We start from the raw sequence: 23,770 nt of genomic DNA, 5'->3' as shown, positions 1-23,770 counted from the left end.
ACCCATCCCCTCTCGCATATCTGACATCACTAAATTCCTATTTCTGCTAGAGCAGAGATGGGTTCATAAACTGCATAGTGATAGTGGGGGCCTGAATGATGACATTCCATGGACTGCATTACTTTGGAAACAAGACAGTGTGTTCAGCACACTACATCGATTTTTACTTTTGTCTGTACATCATATGCCGAGTACTGACGTATCTATCCAGACCGGGATTGTAGGTGTAATTGTCTTGGGCTTCAATCTTTATTTGTAGCAATCATTTTCTCGGTTACCTGTCGTTTTTTTTTTCTTCAAAGATATGTTTATTAGTATTCAAACACAAAAGCATGCGACAATCCCGTACATCGTCCCACGCAGGGGGTAGCAATGAAATCAAAGCCCAAATGCAACATAGCGAAGCAAAATGAAACCCCAATTAGCCGGTCCCATAGCACATAAGTTAGCTTTTCGGAGGATACAGCTTCTGACAGAGATGGGGAATACCAAACGGCATGCCAATTAAAGTGGGGAAGTAGCAAAGGCTCAGGGCGGACGCCTTCTCGACGGCTTGGATAACAGGCTACGGTCCCAAGGCATAAATTAATAGCCGCCGCATTGCGATAGGTCAATCGGATAGCTTCCACAAGCAAGCTCCCTTGCAGGCATTGTTGTAGAGGAAACGAAAAGAAGGAATAACTCACAAATAACAGAATACAAAAACCCCTCCCTCCCCAAAACCCACCCCCCTCCCCAGTGGTGGTAGCAACTTACAGAAGACGGAGGTCAAGTACGCGTAGTTTCAGGGAATCACAGTTGGAAGAGGTGGAGGGCTCTAACGCTAGCAGGACACACTGCAGATGGAAGACACTTGGAGAGAAAAGCGACCAATGGGCCCCAGCGGAATTCAAAGTTCTTAAAATCATCCCGGAAGATGTCAGCCATCCGCTCTAAACTCAGTAGCTTCCACATGCACGAGTGCTAAAGGGAGGTAGCCGGTGCCTCCTTCCTTTTCTACGCGCAGCTAGGGTGAGCTTGGCCACTCCAATGCAGAGCCACATAATCTTTTTGTCTGCCTTAGTCTGATGTTCGAGAATGGGATCACGGAGACCTAGTAGGATAGTGGCCATCGAGGTAGGGTTGGGGTAACCCAACATTTCTTTAATTTGGGCAAGAATTTCCTCCCAGAACGGACAGATAACGGGGCAGTCCCACCAGATGTGCCGGAAGTCCCCTAGTAGCCCACAACCCCTCCAACATCTATCAGAGGTACCAGGGAATATCTGTCTTAACTTGGCGGGGTGTAGATACCAATCCATCAAGATTTTCATGTGCGCCTCTCTAAGTTCCACGGAGTGGTTAAACTTTGCTATATCTGACCATAAATGTGTCCACTCCGCGTCGGTGATGTCTTGTTGAAGGACTCTGTTGGGATCTATGCTTCTTGGAATTGTGGGCATGTTGCTAGGAAGTTAGAATGTTATGATGTGAATAGCAGACAGTACAGAGGAAGCTGTGGAAGGAGCTGGAGGTCTCTTTACTTCTGACTAATAAAGACTTACTTCAACTATATAACCTGGATTGAAGATATCTTCTTTACATTGGTGACGAGGGAACCCTATACTCTGGCAGGGGCAGAGATTGGAATTGACCTCCACCCCTGGATGATATCACAACTGGGTTGGACTGTGGTATACAATTTACTCCTCCAACTTTGTTTCTTACTTTTCTTCTCAAGGCAGCAACCTTGTGGTATGTACATTTTATCCTATATACTGCTCTCTACCTAAATCTCAAATCGCATCTTTCAACTTGTGCCTGCTTACTTGCTCGCGCGATTTCAAAACCGCCGCCTTAAGAAGCTTCAGAACCCGCTGCCGCTTCCGAACCTGTGGACATCACCAGCTTGATTACGTACCTCCGTGATGTTGAAGATGTCATTTACGTAATCCAACGTGGCGGCCATCTTTGTTTGGGATTCTTCGCAAGCGTCTACGTGGGAGCGTCCTTGCGTGATTCAGCGTGGCGGCCATCTTGGTTGTCCAGGAAGCTTCGTTTGCCCATTCCAATGTGTTTATGGGCTGTCTAGTATTTGAGACTGTTTTTCCTTTAGCGCTTTATCGTCCTGCTTGCCGGTTGAACTGAATTTAGACTGCTGAACTGCCGATTTCTTCCCTGATTAGATTGCAATACTGCTGAACTGCCGATTTCTTCCCCGATTAGATTGCAGTTACTTCTACTTTGAGTATTTACTTATTTACTGTTTTAATCTTCCTTGATTTAAAAAAAAAAGGGGATTAATTGTTCACAAAGGTGCTATTGATTATTTACCATGGGTGATCAAACCTTTTCTACTCCCCCTTCCTTCCTCCCTACTCCTGGTGAACCCCCAATACCTTGGAAAGAATGGAAGAAATTGTTCCTCACATATGTTTTAGCATCTGGTGCGGACAAATATGGTCCTGTTCGCAAACAAGCCATTCTTCTCCATAATTTGGGGGTGGAAGGTAGAAGATTATACGAAGATTTGCCCGAGATATCTTTAGGTGTGGGAGATGGTCATGCTGCTAATGTCTATGACATGAGTATGTTGATGCTAGAGAAAAGGTTCATTACAAAAATTAATACTCTCTTAGAAAGGCACAAGTTCTTTTGTCGTGTTCAAAAAGTAGATGAAGATGTTGCAACTTATGTGGCAGCCTTGCGGGGATTGTCACTTAATTGTCAATTCAAAGATTTGACAGATTCTTTGATCCGTGATCAAATCGTTAGGTGCACTAATAATAAGAGTGCGAGAGAAGTTACTGAGTAAGGATTGTAACTTAGAAGAAGTTTATTGAAATCGTTAAAGCAATAGAAAATACTGATTTATGGATAAAAGAAATGGATAAATGTTCTGGTTCTGTAATATCGAAAGAGAATATGACAAAAGAATCTGATTCCAGTGTAAAATCTCAAACGCAAGCATTTGTTGATGAAACTAAAGTTGTTAAGAATGTTGGGAAGTTTGATTCTAAAAACAATAAGTTGTCAAATTACCATCCTCCAAATTATCGTCCTCCTAATTTTGTGCAACAAGGTAATTCACGTCTTGTGAAATGTTATAGATGCGGATCTCCAGGACATATTGCATCAAGTCCTCGTTGTACAGCCAGAAATGCCATTTGCCGAGGATGTGGAAAAAGGGGTCATGTGGTTAAGGCTTGCAATGCTAAGACACAATATGTTAATGAAATTGATTACTCTTGTGAAAATGTTGAGAATTTAATGCTGTGTGTAGATGGGCTGATTTTGAGTGAAAATTGTCTTTGCACACAAAATCCTATTTGTCTTGTGGATGTGGCTACTGAGAGTACCGATAAGCTTGAGAAGCCATATTGTTTGATCAATTTCGATTCTAGGGATCCTATGCATCCTCAAACTAGGAATGTTAACATGCTGGTAGATTCTGGAAGCCTTTATACTTTGTTGTCCAAAGATATGTATGTTGGAGTTTGGGACGGTGATGTAGATCTCAATTCTTGGACCCCTCCAGATGTAAGAGCTGTAGGATATGGTGGAAAGACCATTGATATCTTAGGTCTCAAATGGATGGTAATCACATTTCAAAGCAAAAAAGTATTTGGGAGAGTGTATCTCACTAAGCAAGGGTCTAACTTGCTTGGCTGGCGTCACCAGAAAGATCTAGGAATTGTACTAAATCCCAATGCTTCTGAACCTGTTTCTTCATTCTCTGTTCTTAGTATTGATACTTTTGAAACAGATGTGATGAGGAAATTTCCTAATGTTTTTACGGAAAAGTTAGGAAAATTGAAGGGATTTTCTCATAAGATCATTCTTAAGAAAAATGCAGTGGCTGTGGTTCATAAAGTAAGAAATTTACCACACTTGATGAGAGAACCCCTGAAAGTAGAATTGGACAAATTGTTAGATCTGAAGATTATAGAGCCTATTGAGGCATCTGAGTGGCTCGCCCCCGTTGTAGTCGCGCCCAAGGATGGTGGAACCAAAATTCGTCTCTGTGTAGACTTACACGATCTAAATAAGAATATATGGGTTGATAGACAACCATTGCCTAATATTTCTGAGATGTTAAGTGCCATGGGTGGTGGTGTGATATTCAGTGTAATTGACATGTCTGCAGCCTACCACCAAATTGACTTAGACGAAAAATCAAGGCACCTTACCTCGTTTGTAACACCACTGGGGGCATTTCGATATTGCAGGATGCCGTTTGGGTTGGCTTCAGCGTCAGCGGTTTTTCAGAGAGTAATGGAGAGAGTTTTAAAGGGAATTGAGAATGTATTATGTTTTCAGGATGACGTGTTGGTAGTTGGAAAGGATTGTCAACATCATGATAGGATTTTAACACAAGTTTTAGAGCGTATGGAAGTTAATGGTTTGGCCATAAAAAAGGAAAAATGTCAGTTGAAGAGAGATTGTGTAACGTATCTGGGTCATGAGATATCAGGTTTAGGTATTAAGCGAAAAAAAAGTATAATTTCTGCAATTAATGATGCTCCTACGCCAACAACTAAAGATCAGCTAAGATCCTTTTTAGGGTTAGCTGAATATTGTTCTAAATTCATTAGAAGTTTTTCGGATGTGGTCGAGCCTTTAAGGCGCTTGATGAAGAATGGTGTGGTTTTTGAATGGGATCAAGAGTGTGAGGGTGCCTTCAAGCGTGTGAAAGTAGGAATTATTCATGCACCTACCTTAGGTCATTTTGACGTTAAGGCCAAGACTTTGGTTACCACTGATGCTAGTGCTGTGGGACTTGGGGCTGTGCTCTCTCAGATATCTGATGGTGTGGAAAGAATTATAGGTTTTGCCTCTAGAAGGTTACAGGGTGCAGAAGTATCTTACTCGGTAATTGAGAGGAAGGCTCGCACTTGCACGTGGGGGATTAAACACTTTAGATATTTTCTTTGGGGTTTGCCCTTCAGAGTGCGCACAGATCATAAGCCCCTCGTGCATTTATTTAAAGGAGGTAGAGGTTTGGAGGGTAATGTCACCCCTAGAATATCGAAATGGATTTTATCAGTGCTTGATTACAATTTTCAGATGGAATATGTAAAAGGAGAGAAAAATATTATTGCGGATTGTTTATCTGGAATGCCTATGGACGTAGTAGATCTGATTGAAGTGGAAGATCCTGTAGTTAGTTGTGATGAGATTCTTGCTTTTGATAAAAGTGATTGGGAATCTGCCATGGCAGATGATCAAATAATTCCTTTGGTTATGAAACATGTTTCTGAGGGATGGTCTAGGGAATCCTCTATTGACACTCACTTGAAGGGTTTTTCTAATGTTGAAGCTGAATTGAGTGTATCTGAAGGGAAGTTGTGGAGGAGAAACCGATTGGTGCCACCGTGCAATCTTAGATCAAAGATCATGAATATAGCACATGAAGGCCATTTGGGAAGGAACATGACCAAGAGAAGGATTCGCGAATCCTATTGGTGGCCAGGGATGGATGGTGAAATTGATGAGTTGGTTAGGAATTGTCATGCGTGTGCTGCTAGCGATAAAACGAAAGTCATTAGGCAGCCTTCTCTTTCCTGTGTTGAATTTCCGGTACGGCCCTGGGAGAAATTAGCGATTGATTTCTTGGGACCAATTTCCAAATTGGGTACTCGCAATAGATTCATAATGGTTCTTGTGGACTATCATTCTAAGTGGTTCGTAATGGAGTCCACTGAAAGTATTGACACAAAGAGGGTGATAAGTTTTTTGGAAAGAACATTTTTAAATGAAGGTATTCCAAAAACTTTGGTTTCGGATAATGGTGTGCAGCTAGTATCAAGACAAATGAAGGAATTTTTAGATGGCATGGGAATTTGTCATGAGAAGGTTGCGTTGTTTAGGCCACAGGCCAATGGCCTTGTGGAAAGGATTAATAGATTGTTGATGGAGAACATACAGTTGTCATTGGCGAATTGTTTGGTGTGGGCTGAGGAGCTTAAGAAAATGGTCTGGTCTTACAGGATAACTCCACATTCGGTCACTGGTATCTCTCCATTTGTCTCTCTAAAAGGGCGTGAGCCTGGTTTGAAGGAAGTTCCGGGTTGGCTCAAGAACAAAGAATGTGTGTGGGTTGACCGATCAAGTGTGAAGGATTGTGTTGTCAGTAGGCAGCGTGATTCTACACATTCGTACAATCTCAGAATGAGGGTGAAAGATCCGAATATATGTGTTGGTGATTGGGTAGTGACAAAGAAATGTGGTATTGTAGCTAAGGGAGAAAGTAAATATTCTCAACCTAAACAAGTAAAGTTTGTGAAGAAAAATGTTCTCATTCTAAATGATGGTTCTGCTTGGAGCTGTGGCAATGTTTCAAAGTGTAATGCTCCATAGACTTTTATTTGTTCCTGTATGCTTTATTTTTCTTTATATATTTCATTTGTAGATTTCTTCTGATATTGTAATGGGGGGGAGATGTGTTGGGGTCTATGCTTCTTGGAATTGTGGGCATGTTGCTAGGAAGTTAGAATGTTATGATGTGAATAGCAGACAGTACAGAGGAAGCTGTGGAAGGAGCTGGAGGTCTCTTCACTTCTGACTAATAAAGACTTACTTCAACTATATAACCTGGATTGAAGATATCTTCTTTACAGACTCCCTCCCACATGGACATGTATCGAGGTCTAGGGGAAATCGCAGTGGAAAGTAGGAACCCATATATGAAAATGATGGCACCCTTCACGGAGGAGGACTTGGTAAGAAAGGCCTCGAACTTCGTGAGGGGCCGTGTAGCTGCATCTCTCACTTGAGGGGATAGCGCCCAGTGAAGTAATTGAGCGTGATGATACCGTTCATTATCCTGAACCCCATAGTCCCTCATACAGCTATCAAAGGTGAGCAAGTCAAAGTTGTGGAAGTGGTGTGTTCATGCCAGGCAGCCTCCCTCCCTCCAAGCCTCAAAGGGACCCTCGGTCAACGCTGGGGGAAAGGCAGGATTGAAATGTAGTGGCGTAAAGGGGGAGGGAAAGGTAGTCCACCTATCGTCCTTGGAAACAGAGTCCCAAACCGTCAAAGTAGTGCGGCTGGGGGTGCTGATATAAACATTCTTGGGCCTGTCGCTCTTGGGCCTCCATACCAAGTCCCAGTTCGTCGTCCTTGCAACGCTCCGATCCATATGTAGCCAGTGTTTTTCTGCCACCTGTTGCGTCCATTCTACAAATATTCAGAGTTGTGCTGCTTTATAGTACAATTGAATGTCGGGAAGCCCCACGCCCCCCTCCTTCTTTGGTCTGCGCAAAATAACAAAGGAAAAGCGTGCTCGTCCCCCTTGCCAAATAAAGCGTAACATCATAGATTTCACTCGCCGCAAAAATTCCCCGTCGAGTTCGATGGGAAGGGCTTGGAACATGTACAACAGTTTGGGAAGAAGGGACATTTTGGCGGCATGGATCCTCCCCAGCCATGATATAAACATTGTGTTCCAACGGACAAGGTCGGCTTGGATCTTAGCTAAGAGCGGGGGAAAATTGGCCGCATAGAGTTTCCTCAGTGTGGAAGTCAAATGGATCCCCAAATACTGAATAGAGGAGAGGTGTAAGCGCCTTGAGACAGAGGACTTCAGATTGGGGGAGAGTGAGGTTAAGAACGTAAGATTTGTCATGGTTGATTTTGAACCCCGCTACAGCTTCGAAGCGCTCCAGTTCCGCCTGCACATGTGGGAGAGAGTTGGCCGGTTCAGAGAGGGAGAGAAGGACATCGTCCGCGAAGAGAGTGATCTCGTGCGTCTCTCCATTGAAGGGTAGGCCTCTGATGTCGGAGTTGCCTCTCACCGCCAGCGCCAAAGGTTCTATGCTTAGGGCAAAAAGCAGAGGCGATAGGGGACATCCCTGCCTGGCGCCCCGCGAGTGTTCAAAAAAAGAAGACTGGTGCCCATTCACCGCTACTCTGGACCTGGGGGAGAGGTAGTTCACCCGAATCATAGTCAAAAGTTTAGAGGAGAAGCCAAAAGCAGTCATTGTCTAGAATTAAAAAAAAACAGTCCACCCTATCAAACGCCTTCTCGGCATCAAGCTCCACCAGAACCGCCGGGATTTTAAACTTATTGACTTTTTCGATCAGATGTATCACCCGCCTCGTGTTGTCATGGGTCTGTCGCCCTTTAATGAACCCTGATTGGTCTGGATGGATGAGTGCCGGCATCAGGTCATTGAGCCGTTGTGCAATTATGGAGGAGTATAGATTTGCATCTAGATTCAGGAGGGCAATTGGCCTATAAGAGGCACACCTGCTAGGGTCCTTCCCGGGTTTGGGTATGATGGATTTCAGGGCTTCAGCCATCGTTCCCGAGGTCTCGCCCTCGTCCGCCACACTGTTGAACAACCGAACTAGGTATGGGCTGAGTTCAGAGGTGAAGGTCTTATAGAAAATGGCCGTATTCCCATCCGTTCCCAGGGCCTTATGGGGTTTCAAGGCCTTAATGGCAGCCAGCACTTCTTCTCTAGTGAAGGGAGCAGAAAGCGTCTCATTCCACTCCGCTGATACCTGGGGTAGCGATGAAGTCTGCAGAGGAATCAAGAGTGTCACCCAAATAGAGGTTCCTGTAGAAGGCACTGAAGAGCTCCGCCTTGATCTCATCCTTGTGCGTCAGGTCCCCCTGAGTGTCCTGGATATCCCCAATATACTCTGGTTCCCTCTTGTCCTGTAGCTGTCTGTCGAGATGCTTCCCTACCTTGTTACCCTGGAAGTAATAAAGATGTCGTAATTTTAGCAGAGTGTATTCTGCCCTGTTATTGTAATGTGCCCGAAGTTTACCTCTAACTGCCGTTAGCTGACGTAGTGCTTGTCTGGAGGGGTTCGCCTTGTGCGCTTTCTCTAGAGTGGATAGTTCCTCCTCTAATTGCTCCCTTTCCCGGCCTCTCTGTTTGGTGAGGGCAGAGTTCAGGGCTAAGCAGTGCCCTGGAAAGCACGCTTTAAAGGCGTCCCATGTGGTGAAGACTGAAGTGTCCCCCGGGTCGTTAAGAGCAGAAAAGTCATTGATAGCCCCCTCAGAGTGACACAGGAGGTTTTGTCCCGAACCAGGGACGCCGGGAAATACCATCTAGGGTTGGTCTTACCTCCCACGCCCCAATGAAGGCACACCGCTAGCAGGCTATGATCAGAAACGGACAGTGGGAAGATCTTAGCCTCGCGGAGGTCACCTCGGAGAGACTGGCTCAGGAAGAAGTAGTCCAGCCGGGAATACTAGCAATGAACGTGGAAGAAGAATGTGTAGTCTCTGGATTGGGGGTACAGGGACCCCCACGCATCAAAAAGGTCCATGTCTAGAATAGTCTGTTGCGTTTCCGAGGAAAATAAGCCAGTGTCAGATCGCTGTGAGTGAGTACTATCTAGGTCTTTCGGCCACACCAAGTTGAAGTCCCCCATAACAATCAATGACCCCTCAGCAAAGTTTGTGATTTCCCCCAAGAGGACTTGGAGGAACCCACTCTGGCCAGTGTTAGGAGCATACAATACGATAAAGGTACATAGTCTGCCCCGCAGAAGGCCTTTCACCATGACCCAACGCCCCTCTTTGTCACTGCACCCCCATAGGCTGAAAGTGCAAGGCCGAGCGGAACATAAGGGCCACTCCTCTCTGCCTCCTGGTGTCAGAAGACCTATAAATCAGTCGGAACTGTTTGTGCTTAAGGCGTGAGTCTTCTGATTTAGTCAAATGGGTCTCTTTGAGGCCGACTATATCTAACTGGTGGTCAGTGATATATTTCCAAATCTTTTGGCGCTTCTGGGGAGAATTCAGCCCTTTAACGTTCCATGTCCCTATAGTAAGCGGCATCAGTGATAGAACCCAAGACTCTGCTCTTCAGGGGTGCCCATCCCAACCAACCCCAAGGGGCTATCGAGTGACTGACCCTCCCATCTTCCGTCCTACCCAACCTCCAATTGTATTCTGGGTCTGCCCAAACATGACAATCCTCCCTCCCTCAGTGCGACCAACCCCCCCCCCTCCAATTCCGCCCCTCCACAGAACTTCCATGTAAGCGAAGACCCCGCAGTCTGATTGTTGCTGTGAGTTACCAACCCCCTGCTACCACCACTAAGCCCCCCCCCGCTACCTCCCAACCCCAACTGGAACCACCCCCCCCACCCCCAACTTCCCCAACACCCCAACTTAGTGAAATCATGGTCCCAGTCCTGCCGGTCCATCGCAGGGCTGTGGTATTGGTACCTGATGGGGCAAGTCCCGGTGGCGTCCTTCATGGTCCCCCGCTCGCCCCCCCCCCTGCCTAGAATGCAAGCGTGCTGAGCAGTCCCCCAGCGTTAATGACTTATTCAGAGGGTGACGTTTCCTTGGCCACCTCCCATATGGCAGTGGCCCTCTCCTGCGAGATGACGTAGGCTTCAGGTTTCGTGTGTAGCTCGGGGGATCGCCTGCGACTGACTCTCTGCCAGCCTCCTCTGTGTTGCCCCCTCAATAAATGTGTCAGTGACATCTCCTCTGGCTGCTCTATTCCCAGTAGTGTGCAAGTGTCCTGGAGTGATCGTAGCTGTTGCAGGGCCCCGTTCCACTTAAAAATCAACCGAAACAGGTGACCCCAGGAGTATGGAATCCCCTCTTTCCGCAGAAAGTCCGTGGTCACCTTAAATTTATTTATATTTATTTATTTTGTCAATTTATAGGGCGCAACAGCTACCCAAGAAGGGTTTCCCGGCGCCTAGACACAGCTAGAAAAGAAAAGACAGAAACGGAGGGAGATTTTGAGGTGGTTATTGTTCGTACAGCCAGGTCTTTACAAGCTTTCTGAAACTATGGTAGTTATCTTCCTTCCGAATGCTTGGAGGAAGCGTGTTCCACAGGGAGGGTCCAAGATAGGCAAAAGATCTGCCCCCTGATCTTGCACGTTTAAACCATGGTATACAGAACCATGCTGCTGTCTGGGACCGGAGGTTTCTCTTTGGCGTGTAGAGGCAAGCAAGGGATTGGAGGTATTTTGGGGCTCCTCTTGTTTTTATTTTGAACATGTAGTTCAAGGCCTTGAAGCGAACTCTGCTCTCTATCCTGAGCCAATGAAGGTCTCGGCGATGGTTCGAGACTCCAGCGTTCCTAGGAATCTTACACAGGAGTCTGACCGCAGCGTTTTGCGCTACTTGTAGTCGTCCAATGACAGATTTATTTGCGCCTAAATATAGGATGTTGCCGTAGTCAAGCCTTGATGTGATAAGGGCATTGACTACGGTCTTCTGTGTTAATATAGGCAACATCCACAGGATTTTCCTCAACCATCTAGCTATGGTGAGACACAATCCAGTAACTTTACTGGCCTGCTTGTCCATGGATAAGGCGTTGTCTAGTACAAAACCCAGATTTCGAGCATGGGACACCGGGGTAGGATGGATGCCCATCTGTTCTGGCCAATGCGCGGGGTTCCAGAGATCTTTGTCTTTTCCCAAAATCAGAATTTCCGTCTTGTCGCCGTTCAGTTTTAACTGGTTTGCTGTCATCCAGTTCAATATTTTTAGTAATCCTTCCTTGAGTAGCGACGGGGAGTGGGGACAAGAATTCGACAGGGAAAAAATGATTTGGGTGTCGTCGGCGTAGTTCATGAGCGTTAGCCCTAGCTTTTCAACAAGTTCTACCAGCGGTTTGAGATAGATATTAAAAAACAGAGGGCTCAGGATGGACCCCTGCGGCACTCCATGAGCTGCAGGTAAGGTGTCTGACTCGGCCTGTGCTGATGCGATCTGAAAGGTTCTGTTTGCCAGAAAGGATTTGATCCACTCCAGAGCCTTTCCTATTATGCCATTTGTGTGTAGTTCTCTAATGAGCGTTTCGTGGGAGATGGTATCGAACGCCGCACTTAGATCCAATAGCACAAGTGCTACCGTCTGGCCTTGGTCAAGAAGTTTTCTGATATTTTCAGTGACACCTAACAGGGCGGTCTCCGTCGAGAACCCAGCCCTGAAAACAGATTGCGAAGGATGGAGTAAGGAGTTTTCTTCTGCAAAAGTGGCTAACGTGGAGTGAACGTGTCTCTCGAGGCACTTTGAAAAAGCAGGAAGCAGAGATATAGGCCTATAGTTGGCCAGTATTTCTGGGTTAGCATTTGGCTTTTTCAAGAGGGGTGTCACCATGGCGTGCTTCCATAAGGCCGGGACAGTGACGAGGTCGAGGGACAAGTTTAAGAGGTTGGCAATGATATTCAAGGACTGGTCATCCAGTTTTTTTATAATTTTAATAGGGATGGGGTCCCTAGGGGAACCAGATTTAACAGATTTTAGGATTCCTTTGAGATTCTCTAATGAGAGATTCGGCCAGGATTCCAGCAGGTTTTCGCCAAAAGCAGTGGGTTGAGGTAGGATGAGGTTAGATGGAGGGGGTGGGTCAGCGTTAGATATTTTAGTATTAATGTCTGAGATAATTTTGTCGATTTTCTCAGTAAAGAAGCAAGCTAACGCCTGACATTGTTGAGCGCTTAGGGGGGGTGCAGCAGCTGTAGTATGTGCGCCCGCCAATTCCTTAACTTTAGAAAAAAGAGTTTTGGGCATGTTAGTTGCTTCGGTGATTGTTTTTGAGACGAAGGCAGCTCTTGCCTTTGTACACGCCGCATGATAATGGTTTCTGGCTTCATGATAGCATTTTTTGGCATAAGGGTCGTACTTTTTACGCCATTTAGGTTCTAATACTTTGCATTTTGATTTTTCGGTTTTAAGGCTGTCGTTAAACCATGGGGCCGGGGGACGATGCCTACTCCCTTTGGTGTGAGTAGAAGGCAGACAGCTATTAGCGGCATTTGTTAGCCAATTTTGTGTCTCAATTGCTACGTGGTCCATGTTGGAGTTTGGGCTAGGAGGGTTTTGTTTGAGTGCCGCATTTAAGGCATCGATGTCGACTGACTTCCAGTTCCTTCTATTAGTGGCAATAGTGTTTTGTTTCACACTAGGGGAGGGTGGAAAAGAAATGCTAAAGCTGATGAGATGATGGTCGGACCAGCCAGAAGGTACGGTGGCGATGTGCGTGAGTTCACTGACGTTAGTTATTATGGGGTCCAACAAGTGGCCAGCTATATGAGTAGGGCTGGAGTTGATAATAGATAAATTCAGTGCAGCTAGATCTTCCAGAAAATTATAGCATGAGGGGATGGTGGGATCTTCCAGGTGTAGATTTAGATCACCCAGCAGAGAGAAATTGCTAGATGACATATAGTAGGGGGTAATAAGATTTGCAAAGTTTGATACCCATTGAGAGGGGTTACCTGGTGGACGATAGATCAGAAGGCCTGACATTGTGAAATTGGGGTTCAAGGTAATTTTAAAAAGACCCGCTTCACAATCTGGAATTAGAACAGATTCCAAAGTGCATTTGTACTCTCTGTTAAAAATGATGGCTATCCCGCCCCCTACCTGTGTTTCCCTATCAACTCTGGCAATGGCGTAGTTGTCAGGGAGGGCAATAGCAACGTCTGGGCCAGCGCTGTCATGTAGCCATGTCTCGGTTAGGAAGATGGCGCTAGGACATTCTTCAGTGAGGAGATTAAAAATGTCATGCTTATGCTTGGGCAGTGATCTACAGTTTGTACTGTAAAATACGTATGTTGGCTGTACATTTTTACGTGGGATTTTACATTTCCTGCGTCTCCTAGGTGGGTCGGAGTAGGGTTGATGAACGTCAGTGGATAGTTTACACTCGGAGCAAACATGGGTTCCGACTTTGTGAAGGTTGGACAGAGAGCAGTTCGGCTTAGGGGTAGGGCGCAGCGCTCTCAAAGCGGAGGAAGTTCTTACCAATCTGGGGGGTGCAGTTGGAGAGAGAGCCTCGGCCTCGTGCCCCGTCCTGACACGGACGGGCACAGACGGGCTAGTCTTTGGCGTGTCTTCGGCGTGCTGAAGGTGTGCCCGCTGCGCTCGACCGCTGCGCTGTCGGGTAATGAGCATAGTAAAAGGAGAAGAGAGGAGTGGGCGTGGCTAACGAGGGTGGGCGTGGCCCCGTGTCACGTGATGCAGCGACGCTGAAAGGGACAGAGGTCTTCCCCTTTCAGGCGCTGTTTGAGTGCGTTTTTCTAATGAAAATAGATCGAGTTTTAAAATCAATACAAAAGTGCAAATGAGCAAGTTTTTAAAAGCAACAGAGGTTCAGTAGCAGTCTAGTCACCCCGGCTTCCGCCTCAAGGTACTAGCTGGTCAACACCGGCTTCTGGCGAGCACGGCGCTTTTATGCTTCCTGGAGTGGGCGTGGCTAACGAGGGTGGGCGTGGCCCCGTGTCACGTGATGCAGCGACGCTGAAAGGGACAGAGGTCTTCCCCTTTCAGGCGCTGTTTGAGTGCGTTTTTCTAATGAAAATAGATCGAGTTTTAAAATCAATACAAAAGTGCAAATGAGCAAGTTTTTAAAAGCAACAGAGGTTCAGTAGCAGTCTAGTCACCCCGGCTTCCGCCTCAAGGTACTAGCTGGTCAACACCGGCTTCTGGCGAGCACGGCGCTTTTATGCTTCCTGGAGTGGGCGTGGCTAACGAGGGTGGGCGTGGCCCCGTGTCACGTGATGCAGCGACGCTGAAAGGGACAGAGGTCTTCCCCTTTCAGGCGCTGTTTGAGTGCGTTTTTCTAATGAAAATAGATCGAGTTTTAAAATCAATACAAAAGTGCAAATGAGCAAGTTTTTAAAAGCAACAGAGGTTCAGTAGCAGTCTAGTCACCCCGGCTTCCGCCTCAAGGTACTAGCTGGTCAACACCGGCTTCTGGCGAGCACGGCGCTTTTATGCTTCCTGGAGTGGGCGTGGCTAACGAGGGTGGGCGTGGCCCCGTGTCACGTGATGCAGCGACGCTGAAAGGGACAGAGGTCTTCCCCTTTCAGGCGCTGTTTGAGTGCGTTTTTCTAATGAAAATAGATCGAGTTTTAAAATCAATACAAAAGTGCAAATGAGCAAGTTTTTAAAGCAACAGAGGTTCAGTAGCAGTCTAGTCACCCCGGCTTCCGCCTCAAGGTACTAGCTGGTCAACACCGGCTTCTGGCGAGCACGGCGCTTTTATGCTTCCTGAAGTGGGCGTGGCTAACGAGGGTGGGCGTGGCCCCGTGTCACGTGATGCAGCGACGCTGAAAGGGACAGAGGTCTTCCCCTTTCAGGCGCTGTTTGAGTGCGTTTTTCTAATGAAAATAGATCGAGTTTTAAAATCAATACAGAAGTGCAAATGAGCAAGTTTTTAAAAGCAACAGAGGTTCAGTAGCAGTCTAGTCACCCCGGCTTCCGCCTCAAGGTACTAGCTGGTCAACACCGGCTTCTGGCGAGCACGGCGCTTTTATGCTTCCTGGAGTGGGCGTGGCTAACGAGGGTGGGCGTGGCCCCGTGTCACGTGATGCAGCGACGCTGAAAGGGACAGAGGTCTTCCCCTTTCAGGCGCTGTTTGAGTGCGTTTTTCTAATGAAAATAGATCGAGTTTTAAAATCAATACAAAAGAGCAAATGAGCAAGTTTTTAAAAGCAACAGAGGTTCAGTAGCAGTCTAGTCACCCCGGCTTCCGCCTCAAGGTACTAGCTGGTCAACACCGGCTTCTGGCGAGCACGGCGCTTTTATGCTTCCTGGAGTGGGCGTGGCTAACGAGGGTGGGCGTGGCCCCGTGTCACGTGATGCAGCGACGCTGAAAGGGACAGAGGTCTTCCCCTTTCAGGCGCTGTTTGAGTGCGTTTTTCTAATGAAAATAGATCGAGTTTTAAAATCAATACAAAAGTGCAAATGAGCAAGTTTTTTTTTTTAAAAGCAACAGAGGTTCAGTAGCAGTCTAGTCACCCCGGCTTCCGCCTCAAGGTACTAGCTGGTCAACACCGGCTTCTGGCGAGCACGGCGCTTTTATGCTTCCTGGAGTGGGCGTGGCTAACGAGGGTGGGCGTGGCCCCGTGTCACGTGATGCAGCGACGCTGAAAGGGACAGAGGTCTTCCCCTTTCAGGCGCTGTTTGAGTGCGTTTTTCTAATGAAAATAGATCGAGTTTTAAAATCAATACAAAAGAGCAAATGAGCAAGTTTTTAAAAGCAACAGAGGTTCAGTAGCAGTCTAGTCACCCCGGCTTCCGCCTCAAGGTACTAGCTGGTCAACACCGGCTTCTGGCGAGCACGGCGCTTTTATGCTTCCTGGAGTGGGCGTGGCTAACGAGGGTGGGCGTGGCCCCGTGTCACGTGATGCAGCGACGCTGAAAGGGACAGAGGTCTTCCCCTTTCAGGCGCTGTTTGAGTGCGTTTTTCTAATGAAAATAGATCGAGTTTTAAAATCAATACAAAAGTGCAAATGAGCAAGTTTTTAAAAGCAACAGAGGTTCAGTAGCAGTCTAGTCACCCCGGCTTCCGCCTCAAGGTACTAGCTGGTCAACACCGGCTTCTGGCGAGCACGGCGCTTTTATGCTTCCTGGAGTGGGCGTGGCTAACGAGGGTTGGCGTGGCCCCGTGTCACGTGATGCAGCGACGCTGAAAGGGACAGAGGTCTTCCCCTTTCAGGCGCTGTTTGAGTGCGTTTTTCTAATGAAAATAGATCGAGTTTTAAAATCAATACAAAAGAGCAAATGAGCAAGTTTTTAAAAGCAACAGAGGTTCAGTAGCAGTCTAGTCACCCCGGCTTCCGCCTCAAGGTACTAGCTGGTCAACACCGGCTTCTGGCGAGCACGGCGCTTTTATGCTTCCTGGAGTGGGCGTGGCTAACGAGGGTGGGCGTGGCCCCGTGTCACGTGATGCAGCGACGCTGAAAGGGACAGAGGTCTTCCCCTTTCAGGCGCTGTTTGAGTGCGTTTTTCTAATGAAAATAGATCGAGTTTTAAAATCAATACAAAAGTGCAAATGAGCAAGTTTTTAAAAGCAACAGAGGTTCAGTAGCAGTCTAGTCACCCCGGCTTCCGCCTCAAGGTACTAGCTGGTCAACACCGGCTTCTGGCGAGCACGGCGCTTTTATGCTTCCTGGAGTGGGCGTGGCTAACGAGGGTGGGCGTGGCCCCGTGTCACGTGATGCAGCGACGCTGAAAGGGACAGAGGTCTTCCCCTTTCAGGCGCTGTTTGAGTGCGTTTTTCTAATGAAAATAGATCGAGTTTTAAAATCAATACAAAAGTGCAAATGAGCAAGTTTTTAAAAGCAACAGAGGTTCAGTAGCAGTCTAGTCACCCCGGCTTCCGCCTCAAGGTACTAGCTGGTCAACACCGGCTTCTGGCGAGCACGGCGCTTTTATGCTTCCTGGAGTGGGCGTGGCTAACGAGGGTTGGCGTGGCCCCGTGTCACGTGATGCAGCGACGCTGAAAGGGACAGAGGTCTTCCCCTTTCAGGCGCTGTTTGAGTGCGTTTTTCTAATGAAAATAGATCGAGTTTTAAAATCAATACAAAAGTGCAAATGAGCAAGTTTTTAAAAGCAACAGAGGTTCAGTAGCAGTCTAGTCACCCCGGCTTCCGCCTCAAGGTACTAGCTGGTCAACACCGGCTTCTGGCGAGCACGGCGCTTTTATGCTTCCTGGAGTGGGCGTGGCTAACGAGGGTGGGCGTGGCCCCGTGTCACGTGATGCAGCGACGCTGAAAGGGACAGAGGTCTTCCCCTTTCAGGCGCTGTTTGAGTGCGTTTTTCTAATGAAAATAGATCGAGTTTTAAAATCAATACAAAAGTGCAAATGAGCAAGTTTTTAAAAGCAACAGAGGTTCAGTAGCAGTCTAGTCACCCCGGCTTCCGCCTCAAGGTACTAGCTGGTCAACACCGGCTTCTGGCGAGCACGGCGCTTTTATGCTTCCTGGAGTGGCTAACGAGGGTGGGCGTGGCCCCGTGTCACGTGATGCAGCGACGCTGAAAGGGACAGAGGTCTTCCCCTTTCAGGCGCTGTTTGAGTGCGTTTTTCTAATGAAAATAGATCGAGTTTTAAAATCAATACAAAAGTGCAAATGAGCAAGTTTTTAAAAGCAACAGAGGTTCAGTAGCAGTCTAGTCACCCCGGCTTCCGCCTCAAGGTACTAGCTGGTCAATGCATTCCACTTCTGCAGAGTGATGGCCGAAAGGTCCTGGTATAGGTCGACTGTGTGGTTTCGGAATTGAATAGGCTGCTTCCTCCTAGCCTCCCTGAGGATTCTTTCTTTGAGCGGGAAGTCAGGCAGGAAAGCCAGGATGTCTGGGGGGGGGGAGGGGGTGTGGGAGGGGGGGGGGGGGGCAGGTGAGTGTCTTGGTGCGCCCTGTCGATCTGGACTGCAAAGTCTGTTGGTTCCCCCAGTACGTCGCGGAAAAGATCCTGCAGATAGCCTGTGATGTCAGCCCCCTCTTCCTTGAGAGGGACCCCCCGGACCCGTATGTTTCGGCGGGACCAGTTTTCCAAGTCCTCGGCATGTGCCTGTAGGTCTACCTGCTTCTCCTTCAGATGTATGATCTCTTGTAATTGTTCGATCTCCTCCGTTCTGGCCTGATCAGCCTCTTCGATAGCTACCAACTCTCTCTCCAAGGCCATCCACCTCCTGTCTGATCTCCCGGATCTCACCGGCTACTTCTTGCTTTAGTGTTTTCAAATAGTCTCTTAGGGAGTTGAACAGCGATTCCAAGAAGGACTTAGTAATCGGTGGTACTTCTCCAGTGGAACCAGAGCGTGGTTTTGTGATCTCTGGCGATGACGGCCCTTTATCGCTTTTCGTTTGGCCCTTATTGAGCATCTCTGGGAGTGTACGTTCCCCCTTCTTCCGTTGGTCCGCCATAGTGCTCCTTTCTCGTCTCCCGCCTGCTCCCTCCAATTATGCTGCCCTTCGTGTCCTGGCCCCTGGTATGCGCTGGTGCTGATTACTAGCACAGTTTCGGGCAATGAACTTGTGGGCCCCGTCGCCGCCCTACTCCTGCGCCTTTCCGCGGACTCCCCTGTGTGTGGCTGTGCCAGGAGCAGTGCCCGGGGCCTAGCTGCATGTCTGAAGACCTCCGCTATGCGGGACAAAGCGTGTCCCTCTAGTCGTTGAACAGCCCTGTGCATCTTGTTGTCGCATCTTTCTTTGCCACTGCTAGATAGTCTCTCTTCTGCACCCGATAGGCCCAATACCAGTGTGGCAACTCATATGCGGGCATCGCCTCCGGTTCCTGAGGCTGGGTCAACTATAGAAGGCAGATTTAGTCCGGGATAAGTCCCGTACATGCACTACTCCCCGCCGTAAATTGCACCTCAATGCCGGGTGTATTTCACAGCCAAAAATATAGAGAGCAAGTGTGATTATTTACATGTGATCAGAGTGCCATTTTTTGAATGGGTAGACCTGCCTTAGTCTGTAACTTGCAGTTATACATTTTTACTGCTGATGCTCTGTTATTAATACTGGCACCAGGAATGAGTTAATAAAGATACATTTTTGTCGCTCCTGGTAGCTAGTTTTAAAATTCACTACCCAGTTTATATCTTTATTTGCGCTGCGCCCTCGACCCAACCAGATACCTTCTCATTGCAAGATTTAGTACATCCAAACAATTAGGAATAAAATATCCCTGAGCTCCTCCCTCTCAGAGAGGGGGTTGTAGCCAGTGGCGGGACTAGGTGTTCCTGTCACGAAGAGAATACCAATGATGAAGCATGCTACCTATGGTGGGTGTGGGATTTTGTCCTAACAAAGGGATTCCCCCACTAGTGTCTCCTGTGTGTCTCATTTTTTCTGTTTAGCAATTGATGCATTCTTACATACTAGATAACTTTCCAGGAGAGCCTGGCCTAGTACAGCAAGGATGAGGTGGACTCACTGAATGTTTGAGGCCATGTTTGCTGCCAGGTAGAATACTGCTTCAGAGCAGAGGAAGGAACGACTATTGAGCGGGCAACTCAGTAGAGCGTTACCATAGTCAATGCATGAGATGTCTAGAACCTGGACAGCCAAATTCAAATTAATTTTGGAAGATTGAGATTGAGATGGTGGAAAACCTTCTGCTAGAAGCTGTATTTTCTGGTCTTCCCTTTGTGGTGAAATTCAAGGTGGAATAGAGCAGGTGGGTTCTACTTTAGTTTTTCATACTATACATCCTACAAATAATCCCATCAAATTCATGAACAGCTATACAATATCTTGAAAATGATCCATATGTTTATTAAACTATCCAAGAGCTCAGTAAATGCATTTTGTTCTACAAATGCTGCACCTGCTATCTCCGAATCACTTTATTTCCAAAATGTTGAATCTTTACTGTTTTTTTTGTTTTGTTTTGTTTTGTTTTTTGCAGAATATGGTTATTTTCTTGACATTACACTGTAGGTAATGTCGTGGGCTCTTTGAGTCTCGTGTTTGATTTGTTTGGTAAACCACTATAAAGTCACTCCCTCCGAATTCTACAATAAGTGAAACAAGAGTGTGCTTCTGCAAGCACCCAAACCAGGTCCCTCTCCAGTAATGAAACGTTATATTTTGTCTCTGGGTATGGTGGCACAGAGCTGTTGAAGAAATGTGGCACCGCAAAGTGCAGTTGGAAGTTTAGGGGAAAATCATTTTTCTTCGTTTTAACCAGAAAAGCACTATTTCCCTTCAGCATGTCTTTTAAACCAGTGGAAATATAAAATCCGAAATAACTCATGATATTTCATTGGTATGAAAAAATAATTCCTTTATTGAAAACTTTGAGTAAGTAGTATAATTTTGAGATGCAATCTAAAGTCTCCCAAATTGAAAACTTGGCATGGCAGGTAAGGAACTTTTTGAGGGAAATAAAGCTGAATGTTTTTATAACCATTCTCATTTCTTTCATAAACAGGAAACAATGGTCAGATACAGCTATGGCAGTTCTTGCTTGAGCTTCTCACGGATAAGGATGCACGGGATTGCATTTCTTGGGTTGGAGATGAGGGGGAATTCAAGCTAAATCAACCGGAACTTGTTGCACAGAAATGGGGAGCGCGGAAAAACAAACCAACAATGAATTATGAAAAACTTAGTCGTGCTTTACGGTAAGAAGTATAAATGTTGATATTTTTCTGCTTATGTTGGGGAAATGTATGTGAAAATTATAGTCGTAGCATGTGTTGGCTGCAGATACACATGTTATGCATACTCCTGCCCTTAAGATTTGGGCCCAGACTATGCAAGTAGTTTTTCCTCAAGATGGTTTTATGATCGGTGTCGTACGTCATCTGTCTTCCCCCTCGAGGTATTGCGCATGTTCAACGTTTTCTTTGTTTGTTTTTTCTGCCATCGTGCTCTGACAACATCTCCAACTGCTCCAGGTTCAACTATACCTGGGAGCAATACTCAATCTTGAGGACAGGTTACCCTAATACACAGAGAGTTCTTAATCTCCAGAACCAACTGGATCTTTTCCAGCCACATTGTCACCTACCAGTTAAAACAATGATGCGCCTTCTCGGGATGATGGCATCATGCATAGCAATAGTGCCTCTTGCAAGACTACACATGAGACCTCTCCAAGAGTGCTTAACAACGCAATGGTCACAAGCGGGCATAACATGGAGGATCTAGTGTTGGTTTTACCCAAGGTCTATCAGGCACGACAATGATGGAACACTTCAAACATACTAAATGGAAGAGCCTTCAAGGACTCAATCCCGCAAGTAACAATCACAATTGATGCATCACTCATGGGGTGAGGTGATCATATGAAGGACATTGTGGTTAAGGGACACTGGACCACCCAACAACAGACATTGCACATCAACATGTTGGAACTCTTAGCCATCTATATGGCTCTCAAAGCTTTCCTACCAAACATAACAGGGACATATGTCCTTCTACGAACAGAAAATATGATTGCAATGTATCACATTCATAAATGGGAAGGGACCCATTCCATCCAACTGCCACAGCTTGCTCAGACCATATGGAATTGTACAAACAGTCACAAAATACTACTCCTGCGACAATATATACCAGGGCAGGACAACTTCATTGTGGACTTTCTCAGCAGGACACACCAACATGTTCACGAGTGGGAAATATACTCTGTTCATATAACGATACTTCCACTGGCAGGGAACTCAGCACAATAGACCTGTTCGCCACCACCAATAACACAAAAAGGCTGAAGCTTCGCATCCAGACACCCCCACCCTCAATGCAAGGAGAACGCACTATGGATGAACTGGTCAGGGATATTGCCGCCTCTCCCACTCATTCTATACATGGTCAGGAAACTCAAACAGACTTCATTAACCTAGATACTCAGAACTACCACACAGGCTCAGCAACAACAGTATACAAAACTACTAGAAGACTAGTAGACTAGAAGAGCAGGATAAACTGGCGATAGGTCAAAACAGCCAAGTTGGAGGACCCACAGATGCCAATAGCAATTATCCCAAAATGGCGGGATATACAGACACAAATCAAAGGTAGCTGAACTCCATGGCTCCAAGCAAGGCTGGAAAAGGGGAGGCAGCCAAAGAATCATGTAGGGATGAGGTGGGGGAGGGAAGGAAACACAACGGGGAGAAGTGGATAAACAATGTCGGCTGTCCTGCTGGGTAGGTGACGGCTGAGGGAGTGAACCAGAGCCAAACTCTTCTATAGCTGCATGGGACAGCTCCACCGGGCATCGGCCAAGGTTATTCAGGTTCCGCAGTGAGAACAAAAACAGTTATGGTATCCACCCAGTGGGTCTCGTCATAGTTCCAATGAAAAACACTGTTCCTGGGAAGCGCCGTCCACAACGTATTCCATCTCGCCACCAGGTCAAGAGTGGTGAGAGTAGAGGTGGAAGGGACAGATTCGGAAGTCTGTTGATTGTGGCATAACCCATTGTTCTTGCCTTCAGGCCTCTAGATCTAGGATCAAGGTCAGTACGTGGTGGAGCCCCACCGCGTCTCCAGGCGGGAAGCGGCCGAGCCGGAAGTAGCCAGTGTGTCCAGGTCAGGCCACCGAGCTATTGCATCCTCAGGAGTTCCACACTTGGGCACCGCACCATTTTTATTCCAACACTCGCCCTGCATGACCTTCAGGTAATCTTGGAACCCCACCAAGGCAGGAGATGCTGGTGCTGGTAATGGAGTCTCTGGGATGCCTTCCAGGTCGGCCCCTAAGCGGAGGGGCTCAGCCTGGTGCTCCCGCTTCGTGCACTCATCTCTTGGGTCCAGCAGAGGTCTGGGCCAAGTCTCAAGGCCTCCAGGAGCCACTCGCGAGCTTGCTCAGGGAGATGGCCGAAGAGTAAAGTGGTCTGGCCAGGAGCTCCCGGTCTGGGGATCGCCTTTTGACACCTTTTGTCATTTTCCCGAGCTTTGGACTCCCTCCGAATCATCTACCCCCTCCCACCCCCCAAGCGACTGGGTGCCCGGTTCGGTGACCCCCTCAGTTCCACAAGGCATTCGCTGAAGGAGAGATAGCCAGAGCTGACGGGGGTGACAAATAGGTGAACTTGGTGGTCTTCCTCAAGATGGCAGCCTCCTGCAACGGAGATGCGGATTGGGAGCTGGCCTGCCTCTCTACCTTCTGCTGAGAGGCGCTAGGCTCGTGTCCCTCCAGCATCTGCTGCTTTGCCCAAGCGAAGGTAGGGTCAACCCAGCAGACCTGAAACTTAACCCAGTCCGAAACAGTGGCATGCTTGCACTCGAGCTCGGCGGCGAAGGGTAGGTCGATCTGCGCGGACACGGGAGAATAGAGCAAACCTTGGGCTCTTCCCTGATGTCTAGTCCCGCCGACCCCTCATGTGGCATGTAGTCCTCAACCATTAGGCATAGGAGTACCCACAGAGGTAACAATTGACACACATGACACTAGCATGTTTGCCCCTGCACACTATTAAGGTCCTGATGAATCGCGGGTGACTAGACCCACAGCGTGAAACATGTCGACCAACATCACCTTTAGCCTTATCTAGGGTCACCCGACCTAACCTGCTGACACCTAGTAAGCTAAACCCCACATTT

The 23,770-nt window shown here is 47.3% G+C and overlaps 1 protein-coding gene across 3 annotated transcripts in view; it reads left to right on the top strand.

The window, feature by feature from the left end:
* GABPA (GA binding protein transcription factor subunit alpha) overlaps positions 1-23,770 on the top strand; it is a 332,634-nt gene that overhangs the window by 295,043 nt on the left and 13,821 nt on the right. For all 3 annotated transcript variants that reach the window (XM_086934033.1, XM_086934032.1, XM_086934034.1), the window contains one exon: positions 20,650-20,842. In XM_086934033.1, coding sequence (XP_086790159.1) covers positions 20,650-20,842 — 193 coding nt within the window. The remainder of the gene's footprint in view (positions 1-20,649; positions 20,843-23,770) is intronic.

The sequence above is a fragment of the Lissotriton vulgaris genome, chromosome 8 (assembly GCF_964263255.1).
Source record: "Lissotriton vulgaris chromosome 8, aLisVul1.2, whole genome shotgun sequence".
In the NCBI taxonomy this organism is placed as follows: Eukaryota; Metazoa; Chordata; class Amphibia; order Caudata; family Salamandridae; genus Lissotriton; species Lissotriton vulgaris.
The sequence above is the reverse complement of the archived record's forward strand: the minus strand, read 5'-3'. Positions and strand labels throughout refer to the sequence as shown.